Source organism: Podarcis melisellensis (assembly GCF_964234715.1).
Source record: "Podarcis melisellensis genome assembly, chromosome: 9".
In the NCBI taxonomy this organism is placed as follows: Eukaryota; Metazoa; Chordata; class Lepidosauria; order Squamata; family Lacertidae; genus Podarcis; species Podarcis melisellensis.
In genome coordinates, this window is record NC_138541.1 from 23,842,009 (window position 1) to 23,867,746 (window position 25,738).

At 47.9% G+C, this 25,738-nt stretch overlaps 1 protein-coding gene across 1 annotated transcript in view; it reads right to left on the reverse strand.

The window, feature by feature from the left end:
• COL25A1 (collagen type XXV alpha 1 chain) overlaps positions 1-25,738 on the reverse strand; it is a 317,071-nt gene that overhangs the window by 68,143 nt on the left and 223,190 nt on the right. Inside the window, exons 14-18 of the mRNA XM_081925055.1 lie at positions 22,620-22,646; positions 22,045-22,089; positions 20,442-20,474; positions 20,034-20,069; positions 10,216-10,260 (exon numbers count right to left, since the gene is read on the reverse strand). Of these exons, the coding sequence (XP_081781181.1) occupies positions 10,216-10,260; positions 20,034-20,069; positions 20,442-20,474; positions 22,045-22,089; positions 22,620-22,646 (186 nt within the window). The remainder of the gene's footprint in view (positions 1-10,215; positions 10,261-20,033; positions 20,070-20,441; positions 20,475-22,044; positions 22,090-22,619; positions 22,647-25,738) is intronic.

The window sequence follows — 25,738 nt, forward strand, 5'->3', positions numbered from 1 at the left end:
GGATGAAACCGCGCTTCAGATTATGCTCTATGAACTCTCTGAGCTCTTGCATCTCGTCCTCAGACATGGAATACAGCTTTGCAGTTGGCAGTTGCGCCCCCGGCACCAGGTCGATCGCACAGTCGTAAGGCCTGTGAGGCGGCAACTTGTCAGCTTCTTTCTCGCAGAAAACCTCCAAGAATCCTTCGTACTTGCGAGGCACTGCCTGCACCATGCCAAGTTGCAGCTGCTGCTCAGCCCCCTCCTCCTGATTGGTCTGGATGCAATGCTGAGCACAATACGATGAGCAGAAGGTGATTTGCCGCTGGTACCACGCTACAGCGGGACTATGCCTCTCCAGCCAACTCATGCCCAATACAATGGGCGTGTCTGACAGGTGGGTGACATTGAAGCTAATTACTTCTCGATGATTTCCAATCTGCATCACCATGGGAGGCGTCTGCTGCACAACTTGCCCTCCCAGCAATTTCCTGCCGTCCACCGTGACTACGTTCAGAGGTGTCGTTGCAGGCAGGAGCGCTATGCGATGCTGCTTGACAAATTGCATTCCCACAAAATCCGCATTGCTCCCTGAATCAATCGTGATGGGAACTTCCAGGGAGTGTCCATTCGGCAGCTGAAGGGTTGCAGTGAGTTGCACTGCTGGCTTGGGTGGTAAAGGGTCTGTGCGTTGCAAGGGTGCTGGGGACTGCTCTACAGATTCGCCTGGCTGAGCCCCAGAAGCTCCGCTTCCAGCCAGGCATTGTCGTTTCCCTGAGGTTGCTCTCTTTGCACCACTTCCGCTGCCACTGTTGCTAGAGCTGCAGTGTGTTTTTGGAGCCTCTGGGGGCACTCTTTTGCCATATGCTGTGCACTGTCACAGATGTAACATTTCCTGGTCCCTCTAGGAGGCTTCGCCTTCACTGCACCGGAAACAGGGGCTGTGGATGGTGTCTGAGCCCTAGCACCACCAATTTCCATCGGCTCTTCTCCCTGCCTCCCCAAGGGCGAGGGGTGCGTCTGGCTGAAGTCCCTGGGGACAAAAGGGGGTGTTCTCGCTGGTGCACGCGCCTGGGGTCCCTCCCCATCGTGCCAAGGGCGTCCCTCGTGTCGTATTCCGATCGCAAGAGCCCTCTGCACCACGTCTTCTAGGGTCTGGGGTCTATCCCCTCTGGCAATCTCATCCTTGATGGGGGGGCTAAGACCTTCCCAGAACAGATCTCTTACTGGTTTACTGTCTTTCTCCCAGCCCAACGCAGTTAATAATGCGAAGAATCCGGAATGATATTGACGTACAGTGGCTTTGCCTTGCCGCAGTCCGTGCATCCGTCTACGAGCAATATCCACATCCACAGATGACTGGAAACAAGCATCCATCGCTTTAATAAATTCATCAGAATTGCGGCGGGCAGGGCCATCTTCGCGCCACAAATTGCGCAACCAAGCTCTAGCCTCTCCATGCAAATGCGAAATTATAAACCCCACTCTCTCCTCCTCATCTTTAAAATCATTGCGAAGCAAATGCAGTGCATACACGACGTCTGCCCTGAAGTTAGGGTAGTTTTGCAGGTTGCCATCGAAGTGGGTAACTAGGGTGCCCCCCCTCCGTCCAAGTCCAACTCCCTCCGATCTGGATCCCGGGACCCCTGCCCCGCTTGCATGCTCCCACCTTGTTCGCAGGTCCTGGCAAGCCTTCTCCAGTTCGTCATTCTTCTTCTGAGATGCAATGACTGCAGCTGTGAGTTCGGTAACCTGATTCCTCAGCGTTAGCAGCTGTTCCTCCGTACTCATGGCTGCTACCGTTGGTGAGCTTTGCAAAAAAAAAATTTGCGTTCTGGGAGAGGGGACTTACTGTCAGAGCCACCCGTTGGTCCCAGCTCACAAGAGACCCAAGTCCAATCCAGTTTATTTACAAAAGTCTTTATTGAAGATCATTGCTCCTTTTACTTTCCATCTCCGTGGCTCCACGTCTGTAACATTAGATCGCTGAAGTCCCCTCTGAATCCGTACCGCCCCTACACCAGTTTAAGAGGCTTGTGCTGGACCACCTCTTCCTCTCCTTCCTTTTCCGCAGGGTCTTTCTGCCCCCCTGGGTTCCCCCCCGCCGGGACTCGCCCGAGGCTGAATCCTCTGACGCCTCTGCCCCCCTCCTTCGCGCTTTGGGGCCGGGCTCCTCCCCAGGGCTCTCCTCACTTCCGCGCGCCTCCACATTTGAACTTGGCGCGCGTACGTTGCTTCTGACCTTTCTCTCGACCGCTACACTGCTCCCGGTGCTACTCTCCGCCCCTTCTGGCAGAGCGTCCTGCTCCGATCTCCTCCCCCTGTCTCCTTCTTGCTCTGCTCCCTCTGACACACTGGTAACTCCACCCCCTTCACTCTGTTCCGGCTGAGAAGCCGGCTCCGGTGTCCAACTCCCACTGGGGGTTCTCCCTTCGCTCCCCTGCTCCTGACTGCTTCCCCCTTGGCCTCCCCTTGGTCTGACCAGGGGGGCCCCCTTTTGGGAGTCCTCTGACTCACTGGACAGACTCATGGACGACCTTTGGTCATCGTCATCCTCCTCCTCATCTCTCTGGGATTCTTCCCCCTCGCTCTCTGTCTCCTCCCCCATCTGCTCTTCTCTCCCTGAAACCCTGACATCCATCCCCCCCTCGAAGCCCCCCCTTCCCCCCTCCCGCTCGTCGGGTGCAGGTTGTGGAAGCTGCGGCTCTTCGGGGGTAGATTCGGGATACAGGTTGTCTACTTCAATGTTCTCTGCTGGCAGTTCTGTGTATGTGTGTTCGAACTCGGGTTCTTCACCCAACGCGGTCTCAGTCTCTTCTTCCATTGCTACTTCGTCTGGTGCTGCCTTCCAAGGCCACTTCACCCACCTCTTACGCCAGTCCTCCTCTGGTTGCTCCTCCCACCAATCTGAAGGTAGTGTGTCCACTCCCGAACACGATCCCCTGGGCGGGCTCGATTCGGGCGTTCCCTCCTCGGCGGAAGAAAAACCCCTGAACGTGGTATCTGACAATGTGGGCGTGAAAAGCCAGTCATCAAAGTACTCAGCTGGCATGGGTCTATGTGGGAAAAGTGCATGGAACTCATCTTTCAAAAGGGGTTCGTCTAACGCGTAGCCCGGCACCCAACTATTGGCACTGGCTGGGGCCCCCTCTCTGGCGAGAAAGTATTCAACTCCCTCTGCCCCCCATCTCGAGTCCAGTATCTCTGTGACCTCGTTGAGCGGTTCGGCCCTAGGCGACCCCCCCCCTCTTGGGTGACTCTTTGCGTGGGTCTGGTACTGTTTCTGACTCCTGAAACCTGTGTGGGGCCTTGTAGGGAGTGAGCACCGACCTATGAAAGACCGGGTGCACTCTGGAGCCTTCTGGGAGGGCCAGGCGAAATGCTACAGGATTGATCCTAGCCTCAACTTGGTATGGCCCTAGCTGCCTGTGTCCTAGCTTCTTTTTGGCTAACGATTTGGCTGGCATCGCTTGGGCTGCTAACCATACCCAGTCCCCCACCTGGATGTCTTCTCCCGCCCTTCTGTGTTTGTCCGCCTGCACCTTATAGGCTTGTTTGGCCAGCTCCAAATGTCTCCGCAGCTCCTCGTGCACCTCTTGCAACTCTGCTGCGAACTGGTCGGCCTCTTGTGGCACCCCCTCTCCTAGTGCTATAAGCCTCGGAAAGGTTCTGGGATGACGGCCATTGTTCGCGAAGAACGGCGTCACCCCGGTCGATGCGTGCTTTGTGTTGTTGTAGGCAAACTCAGCCATCGGCAGGTAGTCCACCCACGCTGCGGGTCGCTGATTGGCGTAACATCTCAGGTACTGCTGCATGATCGCGTTGACCCTCTCTGCTTGGCCGTTGGTCTGTGGATGTCTCGCCGACACTAGGTCGATCTTGACGTGCAGGATACCTAGAAGCTTCTGCCAGAAGTTGGAAACAAATTGGCGCCCCCTGTCGGACAGGACGGACTGCGGTAGCCCATGCACTCTGAAGACGTGGTCGATGAAGAGTTTGGCAGTCTGTTCTGCCGTCGCCACCTTGGCACAAGGAATGAAGTGCGCCATCTTGGTGAACAAGTCCACAACCACCAGTACCGCCGTCTTGCCCCTGGAGCTGGGCAGATCAGTAACAAAATCCAGGGCTACCCTCTCCCACGGCTGCTGCGGCGTCTCCAGCGGTTCCAGCAATCCCGCTGGCTTCTGGTGTACTGGTTTGGACCTCTGACAGGTGTCACACCTGGCGACGTAATCCGCCACCTCACCCCGCATCTGGGGCCACCAAAAGTCCCTGGCCACTAATTCTATTGTCTTCTCATTGCCGAAGTGGCCCGCACTGGGGGCGTCGTGCAACTGCTGCAGAACCTTTGCGCGAAGCTCGTCGCTTGGCACGTAGAGGGCACCCTTGCGAGTCAAGAGCCCGTCTCGCAACTGGAACTCATCGTCTCTCTGCGACCCCCTGCGCAGCTCCTCCATCTTGGATTGTGCAAATTGATCCACTTGCAAAGCGCGTCGCACCGCGTCCAGGTCGACTGCGATGGCAGCGCACGCCCACGCCTGCGGTGCGAAAATGTGCTTCGCTGCTACTGGTGCCGTCTCCTCAAGATATTGTGGTTTCCTGGAGAGCGCATCGGCTATAACATTGGAATCCCCCGGGATGTATTCTATTCTGAAGTCGAAATCCGCGAAGAATTCTGCCCAGCGCATGTGTCTTTGGCTCTGCAGCTTCGCTGTTCGCCAATACTCTAAGTTCTTGTGATCCGTGCGCACCTGCACTGTGTGCTTGGCTCCTATGAGGAAGTGTCGCCACGCTTTGAAAGCTGCGTGAATGGCCAACAGCTCCCTGTCCCATATGGTGTAGTTCTGCTCCGTCTTGCTGAGCTTCCGGGAGTAGAAGGCGCCAGGCCTCCAATTCCCTTGCGGATCCTCCTGCAGAAGGACGGCTCCAACCGCTCTGTCTGACGCGTCGGTTTCTACCCGCATGGGCCTGCCGGGATTCACGTGCAGTAGCTGCTCTTCGGAGGCGAAGAGGCTTTTAAGCTTCCGAAAAGAGCGCTCTGCCTGTTCCGTCCAAGCGAACTTCTTCTTCTTGGAACTGAGGGTGTCCGTGATTGCTGCCGTCTCCTTTGCAAAACCTTTGATGAATTTGCGATAAAAATTGGCAAATCCGATGAATCTCTGGACTTCCTTCCGATTGCGTGGGCTCTTCCAGTCCAACACCGCTCGGACCTTGACGCTGTCCATGGCCAGCCCCTCGTCGGACAGCTTGTAGCCGAGGAAATCCACCTCCGTTACATCAAACTGGCACTTCTCCAACTTGGCGTAAAGCCTGTGCTCCCGCAACCTCTGCAGGACCTCCTTTACGTCCTTCTCGTGAGCTTCCGGCGATTCCGAGAAGATCAGGATGTCGTCGAGAAAACACACACACTTCTTGTAGAGGAGTCCCGCCAGCACGTGATGCATAAATGCTTGGAAAACGTGGCTGCCATTTTGGAGACCAAACGGCATAACTCTGTATTCATACGTGCCCAGAGGCGTGAACATGGCAGTCTTCCACTCATCGCCCTTCCGGATGCGGATGAGGTTGTACGCTCCACGCAAATCCAACTTGGTGAAGATCTTACCCTTCCTAACGGTCGCTAGGAGGTCGTCAATCTTGGGCATGGGAAAGGCCTTGGGCTTAGTCAGTCTGTTTATGAATCTATAGTCCACAATGAGTCTTTTTTGGGGCGTGTCTTTCTTCTTCACAAAGAAAACAGGACTGCCCCCCACTGCTTTGGATTCCCGGATGAAACCGCGCTTCAGATTATGCTCTATGAACTCTCTGAGCTCTTGCATCTCGTCCTCAGACATGGAATACAGCTTTGCAGTTGGCAGTTGCGCCCCCGGCACCAGGTCGATCGCACAGTCGTAAGGCCTGTGAGGCGGCAACTTGTCAGCTTCTTTCTCGCAGAAAACCTCCAAGAATCCTTCGTACTTGCGAGGCACTGCCTGCACCATGCCAAGTTGCAGCTGCTGCTCAGCCCCCTCCTCCTGATTGGTCTGGATGCAATGCTGAGCACAATACGATGAGCAGAAGGTGATTTGCCGCTGGTACCACGCTACAGCGGGACTATGCCTCTCCAGCCAACTCATGCCCAATACAATGGGCGTGTCTGACAGGTGGGTGACATTGAAGCTAATTACTTCTCGATGATTTCCAATCTGCATCACCATGGGAGGCGTCTGCTGCACAACTTGCCCTCCCAGCAATTTCCTGCCGTCCACCGTGACTACGTTCAGAGGTGTCGTTGCAGGCAGGAGCGCTATGCGATGCTGCTTGACAAATTGCATTCCCACAAAATCCGCATTGCTCCCTGAATCAATCGTGATGGGAACTTCCAGGGAGTGTCCATTCGGCAGCTGAAGGGTTGCAGTGAGTTGCACTGCTGGCTTGGGTGGTAAAGGGTCTGTGCGTTGCAAGGGTGCTGGGGACTGCTCTACAGATTCGCCTGGCTGAGCCCCAGAAGCTCCGCTTCCAGCCAGGCATTGTCGTTTCCCTGAGGTTGCTCTCTTTGCACCACTTCCGCTGCCACTGTTGCTAGAGCTGCAGTGTGTTTTTGGAGCCTCTGGGGGCACTCTTTTGCCATATGCTGTGCACTGTCACAGATGTAACATTTCCTGGTCCCTCTAGGAGGCTTCGCCTTCACTGCACCGGAAACAGGGGCTGTGGATGGTGTCTGAGCCCTAGCACCACCAATTTCCATCGGCTCTTCTCCCTGCCTCCCCAAGGGCGAGGGGTGCGTCTGGCTGAAGTCCCTGGGGACAAAAGGGGGTGTTCTCGCTGGTGCACGCGCCTGGGGTCCCTCCCCATCGTGCCAAGGGCGTCCCTCGTGTCGTATTCCGATCGCAAGAGCCCTCTGCACCACGTCTTCTAGGGTCTGGGGTCTATCCCCTCTGGCAATCTCATCCTTGATGGGGGGGCTAAGACCTTCCCAGAACAGATCTCTTACTGGTTTACTGTCTTTCTCCCAGCCCAACGCAGTTAATAATGCGAAGAATCCGGAATGATATTGACGTACAGTGGCTTTGCCTTGCCGCAGTCCGTGCATCCGTCTACGAGCAATATCCACATCCACAGATGACTGGAAACAAGCATCCATCGCTTTAATAAATTCATCAGAATTGCGGCGGGCAGGGCCATCTTCGCGCCACAAATTGCGCAACCAAGCTCTAGCCTCTCCATGCAAATGCGAAATTATAAACCCCACTCTCTCCTCCTCATCTTTAAAATCATTGCGAAGCAAATGCAGTGCATACACGACGTCTGCCCTGAAGTTAGGGTAGTTTTGCAGGTTGCCATCGAAGTGGGTAACTAGGGTGCCCCCCCGCCGTCCAAGTCCAACTCCCTCCGATCTGGATCCCGGGACCCCTGCCCCGCTTGCATGCTCCCACCTTGTTCGCAGGTCCTGGCAAGCCTTCTCCAGTTCGTCATTCTTCTTCTGAGATGCAATGACTGCAGCTGTGAGTTCGGTAACCTGATTCCTCAGCGTTAGCAGCTGTTCCTCCGTACTCATGGCTGCTACCGTTGGTGAGCTTTGCAAAAAAAAAATTTGCGTTCTGGGAGAGGGGACTTACTGTCAGAGCCACCCGTTGGTCCCAGCTCACAAGAGACCCAAGTCCAATCCAGTTTATTTACAAAAGTCTTTATTGAAGATCATTGCTCCTTTTACTTTCCATCTCCGTGGCTCCACGTCTGTAACATTAGATCGCTGAAGTCCCCTCTGAATCCGTACCGCCCCTACACCAGTTTAAGAGGCTTGTGCTGGACCACCTCTTCCTCTCCTTCCTTTTCCGCAGGGTCTTTCTGCCCCCCTGGGTTCCCCCCCGCCGGGACTCGCCCGAGGCTGAATCCTCTGACGCCTCTGCCCCCCTCCTTCGCGCTTTGGGGCCGGGCTCCTCCCCAGGGCTCTCCTCACTTCCGCGCGCCTCCACATTTGAACTTGGCGCGCGTACGTTGCTTCTGACCTTTCTCTCGACCGCTACACTGCTCCCGGTGCTACTCTCCGCCCCTTCTGGCAGAGCGTCCTGCTCCGATCTCCTCCCCCTGTCTCCTTCTTGCTCTGCTCCCTCTGACACACTGGTAACTCCACCCCCTTCACTCTGTTCCGGCTGAGAAGCCGGCTCCGGTGTCCAACTCCCACTGGGGGTTCTCCCTTCGCTCCCCTGCTCCTGACTGCTTCCCCCTTGGCCTCCCCTTGGTCTGACCAGGGGGGCCCCCTTTTGGGAGTCCTCTGACTCACTGGACAGACTCATGGACGACCTTTGGTCATCGTCATCCTCCTCCTCATCTCTCTGGGATTCTTCCCCCTCGCTCTCTGTCTCCTCCCCCATCTGCTCTTCTCTCCCTGAAACCCTGACAGCATGCATCAAGCAGCTGTGGGGCAGGGCACTGTTGTCCCATAATGTTTTAAAAACTATTTGACTTTGTGTACTACGTGGTACATGTAAGGAAGAGGGAGCCAGTGTGATGCCCCCCCCCAGGAAGTGTAACCATATATTAAGCTGCACCATCCCAATTTCAGTAAGCCACAAATTGGAGGAAACAAGGTTCATCAAGAGGCCTGCGGATAAAATGGCAGCCAAACATTTCCCAGATAATTTCTCTGTCTCAGCTGTTTAGCAGAACTCTAGTGCATCAAAAGCCTCATATTTAAACATGATTTAATTTATATATCTCTGAAATAAAATGCACTTTGTATTTTGCAAGAATAGATAACCGCTGCTATTCTCCAATCACCTAATCCAAAATATTGCTAAATAATATAAAGACTTATCCCCTATGCCTGTGTGGCGGGTTCAATTTGTAGATTTACATATCTGGCTGCCATTGCAAATCCATGCTCCCCTAACCCTATAATGTTTTGGAATTCACACGGTCAACATCCTGTCCCATATGTGCCTTGGCTTGCTTAGTGCTGGAGTGCTGGCTGCTAGTAAGAGACAGCCTTCATGTCTTGAATTTTAAGAGAAAAAGAGGCAATAATTTATCCTTTCCAGAGTTCCCCCTGCCCACCAGGAATCGGTGTGTATATATTATATGCATACACGGAGTATCACTTCCTGGGATACTGGAATCCAGACAAAGCCAAAAGGCATTTTGCTTTGTATCACAGTGCAAGGTTCAAGGAAGACTTGTTTAAAGGGGAGCATGGGATTTCACACTGATGAGTCAATATTCTATATTTGAGTACTCTGCCTGTTTCCTGAATGAAACTGTGGAGCACATTCTCACACCAGTAACATTTCTAACTATTCCAAAAGAACAACAGCACAGGAGGCTTTATAACATATTGAATTTCTGGATTTTTTCCTTCAATAACCAGCTGTCAGTGTAGGAAAGGCAGGGCCAACATGGTGCCCTCCAGATTTTCCTGCACTGTAATTCCCATCCCTGATCATTGGCCAACTAGCTGGGGCTGATAAGAGCTGTAGTGTGACAAAATTACACATTGGAGGGTACCGCACTGGCTACTTTTGATGTACTGAAATAAAAATGGGAAAGGGAAAGAGGGAAAAACATGAATGGAATTTATTCCTATGATATCACAGTAAGAACATTCTTGCTGAATGTAATGAATTCATAAGATATGCTTCTGTGCTCATCAGACATTTATTTGCCCAACTCTTAAAGATCCTATGCACACTTATCTCCATTGCATATAATGGGCTTACTTCCATGCTAATCATGCACAATTGCATTCCAAATCTACAAAACTAAACAATGATCAAGAATGCATAATTGATTGTAACTGACAGCTATGTATCAAACAATACACTTGTCAAGTTTGCTTTCCTATTTGTGGTGGGCAGTGAAAACATGCTTTCCCTTCTCACCCACTGATGTGCATGAATCTCCTGCCTCTGTTGCAACGTCTGTGTGTAAAATCCAACTCTTGCAAACCATTATTGTATGGTTTGACATGCCACATAAAATATAGGAAATGACATTACAGTCTGAGTCCATGTACATGACTGGATTTTATGCACATGCCTTTTCGAATGTCAGTGGACCAGTCCTATTAAAGTTAGCCCATTGACTATGTGAGATTACTGCTGCTGTTTGTTAATATATTTCATATTTATTGGAAGTCTCCATAATATTTTTTTTAAAAAATGTAAGTTTTCTATATATCCAGTTGACATGTTAACACACCCTTCTCATATTCATTTAACAGGTTGAACTTCACTACATGGAGGTCATCATTATATTTACCTTAATCCCAGGAAGTCCAGGAAGTCCAGGGAGCCCAGGCTCACCCTACAAAATAAAATGATATAGCATTGCAGGAGAATATTAAACCACATTTAGTAGCCAAAAGATAGCTACATAGTCAAAATTAAATATATGGGGAAGGATTGAAATAACTAGTCCCACTAGAACAAACCCATGCTAGTGTAAGGGGTTCTCCTGCGCTTCTCCTCCCCCCCCAGGCCCCCCAAAATTCACTCTGGGAAGAATCCAGAAAACCTCCAGAACAGCAAACAGGGGGAAGAAAGGGATATCATTCAATCTGACAAGCTAAATATGAACCCAACCAGACTGTTTATGGAATGCTTTCCCCAGAGAGGCTCACCTGGTACCTTCATAACATATCTTTAGGCACTAGGCAAAAACGTTCCTACATAACACAATTTAGCGGAACCACCTGTAACATCGGGGCCCAGTATGGGCCACATATTCTCCTGCAATGATTTTGCAAAGTTTTTTGCAGATAAAATCGCTCAGATTCGGGAAGAACTAGACTCCACCGTGGGAGCAGGGCCGGGGCGGGAGAGTGCTAGAGTTCTGTCTAGTCAAGTTCAGTGGGATCAATTCCAATCTGTTACCTCCGAGGATGTGGACAGGCTGCTTGGACGAGTGAAACCAACCACCTGTCTCCTGGATCCTTGCCCATCCTGGCTTATAAAAGCTAGCCGGGAAGGACTGGGCGATGGGCTTCGTGGGGTGGTGAATGCTTCCCTCCGTGAGGGAGCCTTCCCACACCCACTGAAAGAGGTGGTTATTAAACCGCTTCTTAAAAAACCATCTTTAGATGCGGCCACAATGGCCAACTATCGCCCAGTCTCAAATCTTCCATTCTTGGGCAAGGTGATAGAGCGAGCGGTTGCCGAACAACTCCAGGCACGCCTGGAAGAAGCGGACCATTTGGATCCCTTCCAGTCGGGATTCAGGCCTCATCATGGGACTGAAACTGCCTTGGTCGCACTGGTTGATGATCTCCGGCGGGCTAGGGACAAAGGTGAGAGCTGTTTCCTAGTTCTGCTGGATCTCTCAGCGGCGTTTGATACCATCGACCATAACATCCTTCTGGACCGTCTTGAGGGGATGGGAGCTGGGGGCACTGTCCTACAGTGGTTCCGCTCCTTCCTCCTGGGCCGTGTTCAGAAAGTGGTGGTGGGGGATGAGTGTTCAGACCCCTGGGCTCTCACTTGTGGGGTGCCTCAGGGTTCTGTCCTCTCCCCCATGCTTTTCAACATTTACATGCAGCCGCTGGGAGAGATCATCAGGAGGTTTGGGCTGGGTGTTCATCAGTATGCAGATGATACCCAGCTCTACCTCTCTTTTAAATCAGAACCAGTGAGGGCAGTGAAGGTCCTGTGTGAGTGTCTGGAGGCGGTTGGAGGATGGATGGCGGCTAACAGATTGAGGTTGAATCCTGACAAGACAGAAGTACTGTTTCTGGGGGACAGGAGGCGGGCAGGTGTGGAGGATTCCCTGGTCCTGAATGGGGTAACTGTGCCCCTGAAGGACCAGGTGCGCAGCCTGGGAGTCATTTTGGACTCACAGCTATCCATGGAGGCACAGGTCAAATCTGTGTCCAGGGCAGCTGTTTACCAGCTCCATCTGGTACGTAGGCTGAGACCCTATCTGCCTGCAGACTGTCTCGCCAGAGTGGTGCATGCTCTGGTTATCTCCCGCTTGGACTACTGCAATGCACTCTACGTGGGGCTACCTTTGAAGGTGACTCGGAAACTACAACTAATCCAGAATGTGGCTGCTAGACTGGTGACTGGGAGCGGCCGCCGAGACCATATAACACCGGTCTTGAAAGATCTACATTGGCTCCCAGTATGTTTCCGAGCACAATTCAAAGTGTTGGTGCTGACCTTTAAAGCCTTAACGGCCTCGGTCCAGTATACCTGAAGGAGCGTCTCCACCAGGCAGAGGGCCTTCTCGGTAGTGGCGCCCACCCTGTGGAATGCCCTTCCAGCAGATGTCAAAGCGATAAACAACTACCGTATTTTTCGCACCATAGGGCGCACCGGACCATAGGGCGCACCCAGTTTTTTTGGGGGGAAATAAAGGGGAAAAAATTATTTCCCCCCCAGGTGCGGGGCTGGGGCGGGGGAAGCTAGAGCTTCCCCCGACCCCAGCCCTCAAACAGGCAGCTCTCCGCAAGCAGCGGGAGCGCTCCCGCTGCTTGCGGAGAGGTCCGCGAAGCCTGGACGCGCTGAGCTCAGCGCGCCCAGGCTTCGGCATGCAGGCACCTCTCCGCAAGCAGCGGGAACGCTCCCGCTGCTTGAGGAGAGGTCCGCGAAGCCTGGACGCGCTGAGCTCAGCGCGCCCAGGCTTCGGCATGCAGGCACCTCTCCGCAAGCAGCGGGAACGCTCCCGCTGCTTGCGGAGAGGTCCGCGAAGCCTGGACGCGCTGAGCTCAGCGCGCCCAGGCTTCGGCATGCAGGCACCTCTCCGCAAGCAGCGGGAACGCTCCCGCTGCTTGCGGAGAGGTCCGCGAAGCCTGGACGCGCTGAGCTTAGCGCGCCCAGGCTTCGGCATGCAGGCACCTCTCCGCAAGCAGCGGGAACGCTCCCGCTGCTTGCGGAGAGGTCCGCGAAGCCTGGACGCGCTCAGCTCAGCGCGCCCAGGCTTCGGCATGCAGGCACCTCTCCGCAAGCAGCGGGAACGCTCCCGCTGCTTGCGGAGAGGTCCGCGAAGCCTGGACGCGCTGAGCTTAGCGCGCCCAGGCTTCGGCATGCAGGCACCTCTCCGCAAGCAGCGGGAACGCTCCCGCTGCTTGCGGAGAGGTCCGCGAAGCCTGGACGCGCTCAGCTCAGCGCGCCCAGGCTTCGGCATGCAGGCACCTCTCCGCAAGCAGCGGGAGCCCAGCGCTGGGCTCCTGCTGCTTGCGGAGAGGTGTGCGAAGCCTGGAGAGCATGAGGGGTTGGTGCGCACCGACCCCTCTCACTCTCCAGGCTTCAGCGAAAGCCTGCATTCGCACCATAGGACGCACACACATTTCCCCTTCATTTTTGGAGGGGAAAAAGTGCGTCCTATGGTGCGAAAAATACGGTACCTGACATTCAGAAGACATCTTAAGGCAGCCCTGTTCAGGGAAGTTTTTAACGTGTGATATTTTACGGTATTTTTGGTTTTTACGGAAGCCGCCCAGAGTGGCTGGGGAGGCCCAGCCAGATGGGCGGGGTATAAATAATAAATTATTATTATTATTATTATTATTATTATTATTATTATTATTATTATTATTATTATTATTACCAGGCTTTTGCTGATTAATCAATCTATGGCCTTTTAAGCCACAAAGGAAGGCTAAGGCCTGCTTCAAGTTTCACCACAAGCTAGAGTCCTGTGGGTCAAGCATCATTTGAACAGGCCCTCTATGATAGCATAGTTCTACTGGGGCATTCATAGCAAAACAGTTACTTGAAAGGGATATCCTTCACATTCAAGAAACCAAATATTTTTAAACCAAAGGACTTTGGTACAAAACTGAATGCAACAGGCAAAGCACATGGTTGCAGCATTGACAAAAGCCTTTGCCCAAGTAGGAGTTCCATATGTGCATGGAATCTACAATTAACTCTGCATGCCCATTAAAACTTTCCCCCAAAATGCAAGATGATGACTGCTTTACAGCATCATGATTTACTTCAGTTGTAGATTAGGCTGGTATACTGGTTCAGATTAACACTACCCATCCATTTAATATTGCCAAGGGATAAATTATATTTTCCACAGCACTGACAAGTGACAACTTTGCTTGCATATGAACTCCAGTTATTAGCCATTGTTCTATTTATGCTAATATAAGAACAGTGGTAAAGTTCTCTCCTCTCTAATGTTCTGCACAAGCTTATTGTGATTTACAGCTCATATTTTTATTCCATAGTAGGCACTTGCTGATATGCTGAATATTGTCTGCTGTCAAACTGAGTTCTGAAGCAATGGATTAGGCATTAAACCAACAGGGCTCTGTTCTGTTGTGGATAAATTAAGAGCAAGGGAGAAGGGTGAAAATTGCTGCCTAACAATATTCAAAGGCAGTTCCATGAGGTCACAGTTTTGATGAAGAGGCTGAGAAGTAAATAAGAAGCCCTTGATGTACATTTGTGCAGTAAACTGGCAGAGTGTGCACTGAACTGGCAGAAGTGCTTGTTTAGTAGGAAGTGCTGACAGGCAGCCCAGTCTAATGAACTGGTTTTAGATGCAGCAGCATGAGTGATGGTTGCTACCATTGCTCTTAAATCCAATTCTACTGATGACAAAAGAGACTAAACTGCCAAGGGCTAGAAAGCCTTACAGGAAGTTGCCTTAGAGCTAGGATAAATGTGCGAGGCATGGCAAGGTGAAGGGCTCCTGAGTACAGGAGCACTAATGGCTGCATCTACAGTGGCAATGGAGATGGTGTTGTAGGATGCAAGACTTGAACACTGTAAAGATCAGAGCCTCATAGATTTAGCCTGTGGACTGAGGAAGCTATAGTCCTCCAAATGTTGCTTGACTATAACATCCATCAGCCAACCAGTTTCTACAAAACCATTAGTGCTCCTGTACTTTGTCCTTCACCTTGCTATGCAGGGACATTTCCCTCCTAGCTCTAATGCAACATCCATTAAGACTTTCAAGTCCTTTGTCATGTTAAAATCAAATTTACATTCACAGTGAATGTATGCATTTTATTTGCTTCACAGATGTATGCAATGGAAAAAGCATTTATGAATCACTTGTGATAATAAAAATAGTACAAAGGCCATCAAACACTGTCACTGCTCAGCTTCTAGCTGCTATTTTTAAGAGATCCAGGGCTGGTCTTAGAGGTCAGTGAAGATAGATGAAGGCAGGAATATGATGCAGCCAAAGTTTTAAAAATGCTGATCCTGGCATGTGTGTATGCACAAGTGCCATTTGGGCTTGCTTCAGGTAGCAACATGTATTTGGCTGGCACTGAAGAGACCTGTGCAAGTACCTCTGAAATGAATGGACCAGACACTGCATGATAGCAGTATCTGATGGATAGATCACTCTGCAACCATTTTGCTCACCAGCATTTATCTAGCTTCTAAATTTCAAAAAATTTTATATAGGAATTATACACACTGAAAATAAAGCAGCAAGCAGCACAGTACATCAATTCATTTCTACTTTAAGTGTCTTTAGTTCAGACATCATTTATGGTGGATCATAGATTTCATAGTGTCAGAGAGGTTCTCAGGATATGTTAGGCACCATCACAAACTCATCACTTAATGTTAATTGATAGCTTCTGCTGTACAGGTCTGAAGATGAAATTGCAAGTGCTTTAAGGCAGAGATATACTGGGAGGTCAGAATATGAGAGCTTGTATTATATCCAACTAAGATTTGTTGTGCAATGGAGTTTATGATGTGTTGAGCACCACTGGAACCACAGATGAAAAGATATGTACAGGAGAGCTCTAAGAATCCAAGTAAAATAATACAGAAAAGCAATATTACTTTTCAGGAGCCTACCTATACGTATGTAAGACGATGACATTTTCTTATATCCTCAAGACTAGGTGAGAAATGTATTGCATTTAAAACATCACAGATTTTTCTGTCCTTGAATCAGATGAGACTTAATGGACTTTGTGACCCAAGTCCAATGGGAGCTCCACAACACTACAGCTGTGATGACTTTTGTTGCAAGGAATCTTGCGCGGGAGAAATCCCCAATGGATTGTGCCCTCTACATCTATTTATTTATGGTATCATGCATTTCCACCCAAAGCAATAATCTCATCAAATTCTACATTAATGTGGATTTCATGGCTATGGATTATTCATTGCAATCTCATCCATTTGGTCAATCATGAATGTAATGGAGCGAGAGCCACTTTAGTGACGCCACATTTCAGCAAAATATTCCCTGACTGATGAAAAGAGCAATAGAGAACATGATTCAAACATGGTTTAAAATATGCTGTAGTACATCCAATGCATTATAAACAATTTTAATGGTTTTATAGATTAATTCATCTAAGATGCATTAACTAGCTTTTCCAATTAAAAGAGACTCTTATGAACAAAATAAATTTGCAGATCATAACAGTTTTAAACATAAATATTCATTGGTTGCAAATACTTTATGTACATATTTATCAACAAGATTTTTTAAAAATAAGCACTATTTTTTTGAGCCATTCTTTTAAAAATCCATGACTAGAATTCAAAAGAGGAGGACAGTTAATTCTGGACACCCAAAGGGCATTAGCCTTGGGTTTCTCAAACAGCCATATGGAAAGCACTTTAGGCAACTTTCAAAAGGTGCTTGTGATATTGCCTGAGGGTCTGCTGCTCAAAGGGGGGAAAGCCCAAACATTCCACTGGACATGCTGAGGCCTTTAAGCAAGTCTCTCCATATCCTGGCCTATAGACTTTGACAGACTATCTGCCCTGGGGTGCCATCCACCAAATGCAGCTTAACATCCTCCGTAAAGTTTAAGTAGTTTCTGCTGTTCCTCCCATATAATCCCTAGTAAAATGAATGAACCAAGCACCTTGCCAACATAGCACAAACTGTGTCATAAAAAGTGAAACGTTTAAAACATTTTACGGCCTGGTGTGCAATTTTTATATGATCTAGTTATCTTTTTTCAGGCAAGTAAGCATATTAGGAAATATATTTCCAGTGTGATACTGAAAACAGGAGAGAATAATGATGAGGGATGGTCCCAGGAGAGTTCATGTGCTTCACTGGGAACAGGGTAGCTGGGCATTCCATATTAGTTTAATAAACCCCTTATTTTTAAGGGAATATTTCATTGTATATTTTTTAAAAATATTTTTTATTAACCGACCAATCAAATCAAATCAAATCAAATCACATAAATTCCGAATTACAAAGCCGAATTTTAAATTTTTTTTGGGGGGGGCCATATTTCAATTTCCGAAGGGGATTCCAATCATCTTCTTGCTGCTACATTAATATCCACAAATCTGTCCAAATAATGTTGATAATTCTAACCAGTCCTCTCTTGCTGTTCTCACATCTCATCTTGTTCGTATATTTTTTCTTTTTTTCTTTATGATCTCTTCGGATAATCTCTTTAAGCAGCTAAACACCAGTTGTAATCCTGTGTGAATTTTCCGTTCTTCCAATCATCATGTCGAGATGGTTTCCATATATCATCACTTTCGTAAATAAAAGCTCTCTTTCCATCATCAGTCTCGTAAAACTGTCGCCTTCTTTAGTCCCTCTGAGGAGGCCACTCATAATATGAAAACAAATCTACTCCTCCTCTCAGACATAAGTCTTTCGACAGAGCTTGCCAAAATGGCGACGGTATTTTTTACTGCGTCATTCCAAAGCTCTTATACATTCCACAGTCTTCTTAAAACATGCTTTGGTTAGAAAATTATTTCCACACAGTCTTAAATCCTCAGCTTAAGTCATTTAAATGGCATTTCTGACTTGTAACTTGTGGGGGGGGGGGGATTCTTGGTTAATCACATAGAGAAAAGAAAGGAAAGTTTTTCCCCTCCCCCATCCAGTCCCGAGCCTTGGTGTGTCTTCTCATGATTTATTCCTGTTCCTCCGACCCGTCTTGTTTCTCAGAAATCTCTTCGGTTAGCAGTCTTTACTCCCCATTCATCATTGAAATATGTGCATTAGCTTCCTCCTAATTGTTTCTTTTGAAGTTGCTGCAGCTAGAGGCGCGAACCAGAGACAGCGTCCAGGAGCGCCGAAATCCACACAAGGGATTTCTGCCTAGGGCCCCCACCCCCTCAAATTCAGGGGTGGTATAGGGCACAGCAGGCAAGGGCAGTCCCCCCAACATGCTTGGGGCCCCCGGGAGGCTGTTTACTACCATCACAGCCTCTTAATTACCTCGTGTGGGTCGGAGAGATGTTATTGTCAGCCATCTTCCGATGCGCCCCTAGTGGCCCCACCTTGAATATTTCATTGTATTATTCAGGACAGGCCCTAGGCAGAGTGAGACAGATGGCTCAGGTGGCAGATTCTGCAGGAAAACTCTCAAGTGGTCAGTTCTGCACTCCCTAAGCTAGTCTGCTGTCTTCCAGCTGTGGAGAACAGTGTCCCATCACCAGTGTTGAAGCAAGATTCATCTGCCAGCCTAGTTGGCTTTTGTATATGGATTGGGGATTGCATCTTCTTGTCCTTTGCATCAAGTAACAAAACATCTTGAGCTGACCCCTGCTCCTCTTGACTGATGAAAACTAGCAGGGAGGGGACAGCTGGCTGGGCCACGGAGGTGCTTCATACCTCCTTGCGAGAGGGGGTGGACCTTGCCTGCTTGAAGGAGGGAGTGGTAAAACCACTCATCAAGAAACACTCTCTGCTAATCTCCCATTATTGGGCAGGTTTCTTGAGCAGGTGGTCACAGACCAGAGCCAGACATTCTTGGAGGCAGGGGTGGAGGAAGGGAGGTGCTGTGGGGGCAGGGCGCCCCGAGTGTCACCACTGAAGGAGGTGACAAAGTGCTGGGTGTCACTCACCACGGGGCCTGCAGCATACCCGAGCCATGTGTCTCTCCTGGGAGTTATGTGGTGGCTTGGGTGCCCACAGGCTCCGTACTGCCCCAAACGGTCCACCTGCTGCCTCCCCCCCAGCTGTGGGGCAGCTGAGTGGGAGAAGGCAGGCAGACTCCTCAGAGGCCCCTGGAAGAGTCTTGTCCCGGCTTGCCCTGCCCCTGGGCACAGGGCACATGTGCTACCCTAGGCGCCCGATCGGCTTGCTCCGCTACTACTTGGAGGAATCGGATTTTCTAGATCTATTTCAATTTGGGCTTAGGCCTGGTTTTGGCACAGAAACTGCTTTGGTCACCCTGTTTGATGACTTCTGTCGGGAGAAAGATGGGGAAATATGTCCTTGTTAATTCTCCTCAGACTTTCCATGGCATTTTATGTGTGGAGTGCTGGCTATTGTTTTTGTTTTCTTTGTTATTATGGTATGTGTTTTTGTGTTTTTATATTGTAAATCTTTGGGTGAAGGGTGGTACAGAAATTTATGAAATTATAATAACAATAGTAATAATGGTGTGGTAGGAGCTTAATAAATGAACATTAATTCATCTCACATTAATTCAGCAGACAGCATCCTAACAAGCAGAGACATCACCTTGTCAACAAAGATCCGTATAGTTAAAGCTATGTTTTTCCTAGTAGTGATGTATGGAAATGAGACCTGGACCATAAAGAAGGCTGATCGCCAAAAAATTGATGCTTTTGAATTATGGTGCTGGAGGAGACTTTTGAGAGTCCCATGGACTGCAAGAAGATCAAACCTATCCATTCTAAAGGAAATCAGCCCTCAGTGCTCACTGGAAGGGCAGATCGTGAAGCTGAGGCTCCAATACTTTGGCCACCTCATGAGAAGAGAAGACTCCCTGGAAAAGACCCTGATGTTGGAAAAGATGGAGGGCACAAGGAGAAGGGGATGACAGAGGACGAGATGGTTGGATAGTGTTCTCGAAGCTACCAGCGTGAGTTTGACCAAACTGCGGGAGGCAGTGGAAGACAGGGGGGCCTGGCGTGCTCTGCTCCAGGGGGTCACAAAGAGTCGGACACGACTAAATGACTAAACAACAACAATTCATCTGACAGATTTAATACTGAGGGAAAGAATCATTTAAGTTTCCAGAATGGTGGCTGTGTTAAGTCTTTTGCAGCAAAAGCAACAAACAGTTTTGTGGCAACTTGAAGATATTTTTTTTTAACGGCATGAACTTTTGTGGACTATAGCACTTAATCAGATGCATGGAACATTATTATCAGTTGCAAGTATATAAGTGAATAACTTTGAAACATTACCTTTTGTCCTGGTCGACCTGATTCTCCGGGTTCTCCCTAAAACAAACACATGATAGAATGCAATAAAATGGGTGTAGGAGTGCCTCCAAGCTGGAAAGAAGGAAGGAAAATGCAGGAAAATTCATTTGGGCATTGAGCAGCAAAGCTATCGGAGAAAGGCTGTGATTTATACATTACAGTCGTACCTTGTTTTGCGACCGGGATCCATTCCGGAGCCCTGGCCACAAGCTGAAAAGGACTCAGGGCAATGCACCTTGTCTGTGCATGCGTGAAGCATGATTTAGTGATTCTGTGCATGCGCAAGTGGCAAAGCCGGAAGTAACCCACTCCGGTACTTCCGGGTTTGGTGCGGATGTTCACCGAAGCGGACGCTAGACAAGGTGGACGTTTGCGGAGATATTACTGTACCTTAATTCCTGCAGCAGAAGATCCGGGGTCACCCTGAATAAAAAAAAATCCAGAAATAATGATCAAATGTGGAAATTTAAGTGGAGTTTTAACAGTTGTAGCAAACCAATATAATCATGAAATATTTTATGGGTCATGTTCACTCATAAATTATAGTTGAGAGTGAGTGTGATGTGGTTGTGAGAATAAAACCAGGAAGGCCCCATGAGCAAGAAATAAGAGGAGGAAACCACAGGTGCTTAGTATTTTTCAGATTAATCCTTCTTTAGGGAAAAAGTTCAAGGAGCAAATCTCAGCAAGGACATAAATCACTTACAATTGTAGCTCACCAAAGCTGTTAGAATGTCAGACTAGGTCTGTTGGTGGACAAATCCCCAGCCACCAAGCCAAATAGCTCATTGGGTGACCCTTTGGGCAGCCACTATCTCTCAGTCTCATCTACCTTACAGGGTTGTTGTGAAGAAAAAATGGGTGGGGTGGGGGGACCATGTTTGCCACCTTGAAAGGTAAGGATGCATACATAGACCATTGTAGGACCAAAGATGAACAGGTAATTGAAATGAACATTTCACGTCTAAGAAAAAAATGCTTCTTCATCTTTCCTGTTTTATATGACATTATTACAGATTTGTTTTCATGTTTCACAGCCAATTTAAACAGGTCTGGAAAAAAGGAATAGCATGTGAAGGTAGACTCTTCATGTTTTTAAAAAAAATATATCACAAGATAATTGCCGTTATTTAGAAAAAGTGACTATCTTTCTCTCCCAAAAAATTACTTATCATGGCAAGATGTGTTGAAATCTCTAAATTAATAAAGTCAGGCTGAAAGAGCCCTGTAGTCATCTATTTATTCTCAGTCAAGATCTGTCAGAGCTATCATCCCTTTTCTCCAACTCATCACAAAGTTTATCTTGAGAACTGAAATCTAACTAGGTATCACAAATGACAGGATAATACTATGTTCATATTATATTTACTGAAGAAAAAGAGGGGGAAAGCTTCGCTGTGATGGAGCACATGCCTTTCAAATTGTCTGTCCTTGAATTTGTTCTGTAAACCCCACAGATATAAACACTCTCAAATTAATGAAAGGAACTATTTTTAAAAAGAATTTTTGAGATGGGGAGATCAAAAAAGACTGAAGTATCTGCAATATCCACTTGACTGTAAATAACATGCTTTGAGAAATAATATTTGAAAATAGATTTGCCCTGTTGTATTCAGAAACAAAGAAATAGTTGTGTGGAGAGATGCAGCTGTGAAATCCAGTTGTGTTTGATTTGTTTATAATTTATTCATAATACGGGGGGGGGGGGATGTGTGCCATTACCTCATTTTATGCTAGCTGAGTAAATGTAGACTATGTTGTCGAAATAGAGAGATATAATGAATAAGCATTTTAATAATCCCAAACCACCCTGGGATGTATGTGGGTCAAGAAACAGTCACGGTCCCCCAAGATGTGTAAAGCACCATGCATTCTGTAACAATAGCTATTGTACTCTTGCTTATTGCTATTATGATTGTTTCTTATCAGAGAAAAGCATTTTTAAAAATATTCTATATGCATAGTTTGTTTTCAATACAACCCTGAACTGTACCTTTTCTCCCGAGTCACCTTTGGGCCCAGGTTCTCCAGAATCACCCTAAAAATTAAAACAATCAATAAAATACGTGCACTGTGTTTAATTCAACATCTGACTCCCACTAAAAAATTTGTAACATTATCAATATTTCCTCCCAATTATATTGTTATTGACATCCCCCCCCCCCACAAAGTTGTTATAACCAGGGTTGTTTTTCAGCCAGTACTCTTTAGAACTCAGTTCCAGCACATCTCAGGGGGCACCATTGCCATTCCAAGAGAGCAAGGGAGGTTTTTATGCAGAGTTACGGCACCTCTATTTCTAGAAAAATAGCAGTGGTTATAACACAGGACTGTATACCTGAAGGAGCATCTCCACCCCATCATTCAGCCCGGACACTGTGGTCCAGCTCTGAGAAGCCTTCTGGCAGTTCCTTCACTGTGAGAAATGAAGATACAGGGGACCAGGCAGAGGGCCTTCTCAGCAGTGGCACCCTCCCTGTGGAATGCCCTCCCATCAGATGTCAAGAAAGCTCTGAGAATGATTTTAGATTTATTTGTATATGCTTTTAAAGAAAGCGTACAGCTCACCCTTTCTCCTCGTTGGCCAGGGTCACCCTAATTTAAACAGAAGACAGAAGCAAAAGTTCAGATCAGTAATGGCTCCAAAGTACAGGTAGTACAGAGTTGTAAGATCCTCCTTAAAATGAATCTGTAAGAAAATATTTAATTTAACTTGTGCAATTTTTAAAGGATGTGATGATAAGTAGTAATAATTTTGAAATTGATTCATCACAAATAGGAAGCTCTATCACATTTCAAAAAAAGTTTTTGGATACTATAATTTATATCTTCTCCAACTTTTAAATGTATTAAATCAATGAGAGAAAGCCTCTTTTTATACAAAGCTGACTTGCTTCCACCTAGTTTTTTGTTTGTCCAGTATCAATTGCTTATGATGCCATGTGGCAGCAACACCCCAAATACTTCTTATGCCTCCTTTCTTTACTAGAATCACTATAGACTAGAGTAGAGAACCCTTTTGGTCAGGTGAGCCAGAACTTTTATCTTCCCATAACCTGTGGTCTAACTTTAACAAGTTAGTGTCAGTCATCTGACATCATGATGATGGCTAGTGACTGATAAGTGGGCGATCCCACCCACCTGCCTGTCAAAGTTGACCCATGGGATAGGGGGAGAATTATGCTTAACTAGCATGTTCCCTTCAAGCAAAGCAGCACCTAGTAGCACTGAACTCTCTGTCCATCAGCTGATGAGTGGGGTGGGGTGAGGTAGGATTTAGTCCTGCTCCCTGAAGGGGTCTGCTTCACCAGTGTATTCTCTACAGGGAACCCCACCCACTGCCCACCAGCTGATATCACCCTATGACATCAGTTGAAGGACAGGTGTGTAGTTTGGGGGGGAATGGTCTTGTGAGGAGGCAAGTTGGACCTACTGGTAGGCCAAGATTGGCTCATGGGCTGGAGGCTCTCTACCCCGGCTACTGGCCATTTGTTGCATAACAACTAACACAGCCTTAACTCCCACACTACCTCACAATTGGGACCTTATGGGGAAAAGAAAGTAAGAAATATTCTAAATAAAAATAATAATGGAGTGACTCTTTGCCTGGCAAGATACACTGGGATGTTACAGCAGAAGCACAGGTTGGGTGCTGAGTGCTGAGTGCTAAGTGCTGAGCACCTCTCCTGTGTCAATAGCAAATACATTTCAGAAGACCAATAAGTGGCTTGTTTGTACATATCAGATTTGTACTGCTGTGAGTTTGCTTCTTTCAGGAGAAAGAGAGCCCACTGCATCCTGAGATAGTTGAGCCAGCATGGTGTAGTGGTTAAGAGCGGTGGACTCGTAATCTGGTGAACCGGGTTCACTTCCCCGCTCCTCCACATGCAGCTGCTGGGTGACCTTGGGCTAGTCACACTTCTCTGAAATCTCTCAGTCTCACACACCCCACAGAGTGTTTGTTGTGGGGGAGGAAGGGAAAGGAGAATGTTAGCTGCTTTGAGACTCCTTAAGTGGAGTGAAAGGCGGGATATCAAGTCCAAACTCTTCTTCTTCTTCCACTGTCATAGTCAAATGTTTAACCAAAAAAATTGCTTGCTTGCAATTTCCATTGGTTCTAGTTGTCTCCTCTGGGGTAGCACAAAAACAAAAGTTGCTCCATCTTGTGATGGCTTTGCGTATGGGTGAATGATAGAGAATATTATGGACATTGATGAGGACAAATTGGCATATGGGCAAGAATCCATAAACTTCAGCGAGTTGTGGCCTACAGATTAAAGCTTCCTTTTAAATTCTCAGACAGCTACATAATCATGCACAGATTCCAGTGTAAGAAAGCTTAAACCTGTTGCTCTTTAAATTACTGACTGCTTGACAAACCAGCACGTTGGCAAGCCACTTTTCAATTCTCTGAACCTGACCTAGACAGCTCATCTTGTCAGAGCTTAACCATTGTAGCTCATTCAAATCCCATTTGAGGGCTATTGATTCCTCTGCAATTCTAAAAGATACTGCCGTGGAAACTAATTAAGCATTAAGAGTCATCGCTGGGATTCTGAAGTGAGAAATGGCTGTTCCCAAAAGGCCTATGTTCTTTCCTGATGGACAAAGAGCAAGCCCATGATTTTTACGCCCCCTCCCTGTACCTAGTTAGCTGTCAATAGCAATATAATGTGCAAATTCTGCTGAGAGGCCTATGTGCTTCCTGACCTACACTGGCACAGCTGACGTAATTAGACAGGTTACAGGAATGTCATTAAATCTAAGTGAAATTACATTTCGGCAGTAGAATAATGTGTTCCTTTTATTGTATTGTGAGGAATTTGGGGATATTTTGCTTGATCAAACTGTGCCCTAATCACATTTTATTCATTGCAGGATTCCCCTGCAACCCTCAATGCCACATAATAAATGAGAGAACGTAGTGGGGAGCGCAGGAAGCTGCCTTAAGTAAATAAGGCCAAGCTATCTGCCCATCTCCTTTGACTGGCAGTGGCTCTCCAGGGTCTTAGATAAAAATATTTCCCAGCCCTTCTAGATGCCATCAGAGTGAACTACAGACTGAACCTTGAACCTTTTGCATGCAAAGCAAGGGCTCTGTGGTCACCTCTCATGCAAGAGAACAAGCTTGCTTTTCATTTAACAGGGAGTGAAGGAGGTACCCTCCATGAAAACCAACTTTAAAAGCCACTGGATCAGTTTAAAAGTCCAGCTTGATTAATACAAAGGGTAATCTATGGCCTTTCCAGTAACAAAGCTTGAAAGCAAAACAGTAATTCCAACTATATGCATACAATAGCCTAGATACAGATTTCACCCTCTATAAATGGAAGGGCTCCGTCTGTCCATGGAAGACTTTTGAAGACTTTTGCCAATTCCCCCTTCCTCATGGAAGATAGGAGCCTACACTTTTCCAGAGAGTCTCCCAACTCTCCGTACATGTGAGCTAAAAGAGGGAGAATTAGCAAAAGTCACCTCCCTCCTTTCTGCCAGCCATCTTAACTAAAGATATGATCCCTCAGATAGGATCAAAGTCAGTTATCCAAGCCAATGTACGGTACTTGATGGAGTAGTATGGTAAAGAAAGTGCTAAGTATGGGTGTTGGAGGTTATGATTCAGGTTCCTGCTACATCATGAAGCTCAGTGGGTAAAACTTTGTAAGTTGTTAAGTCCCAACCTATTCACT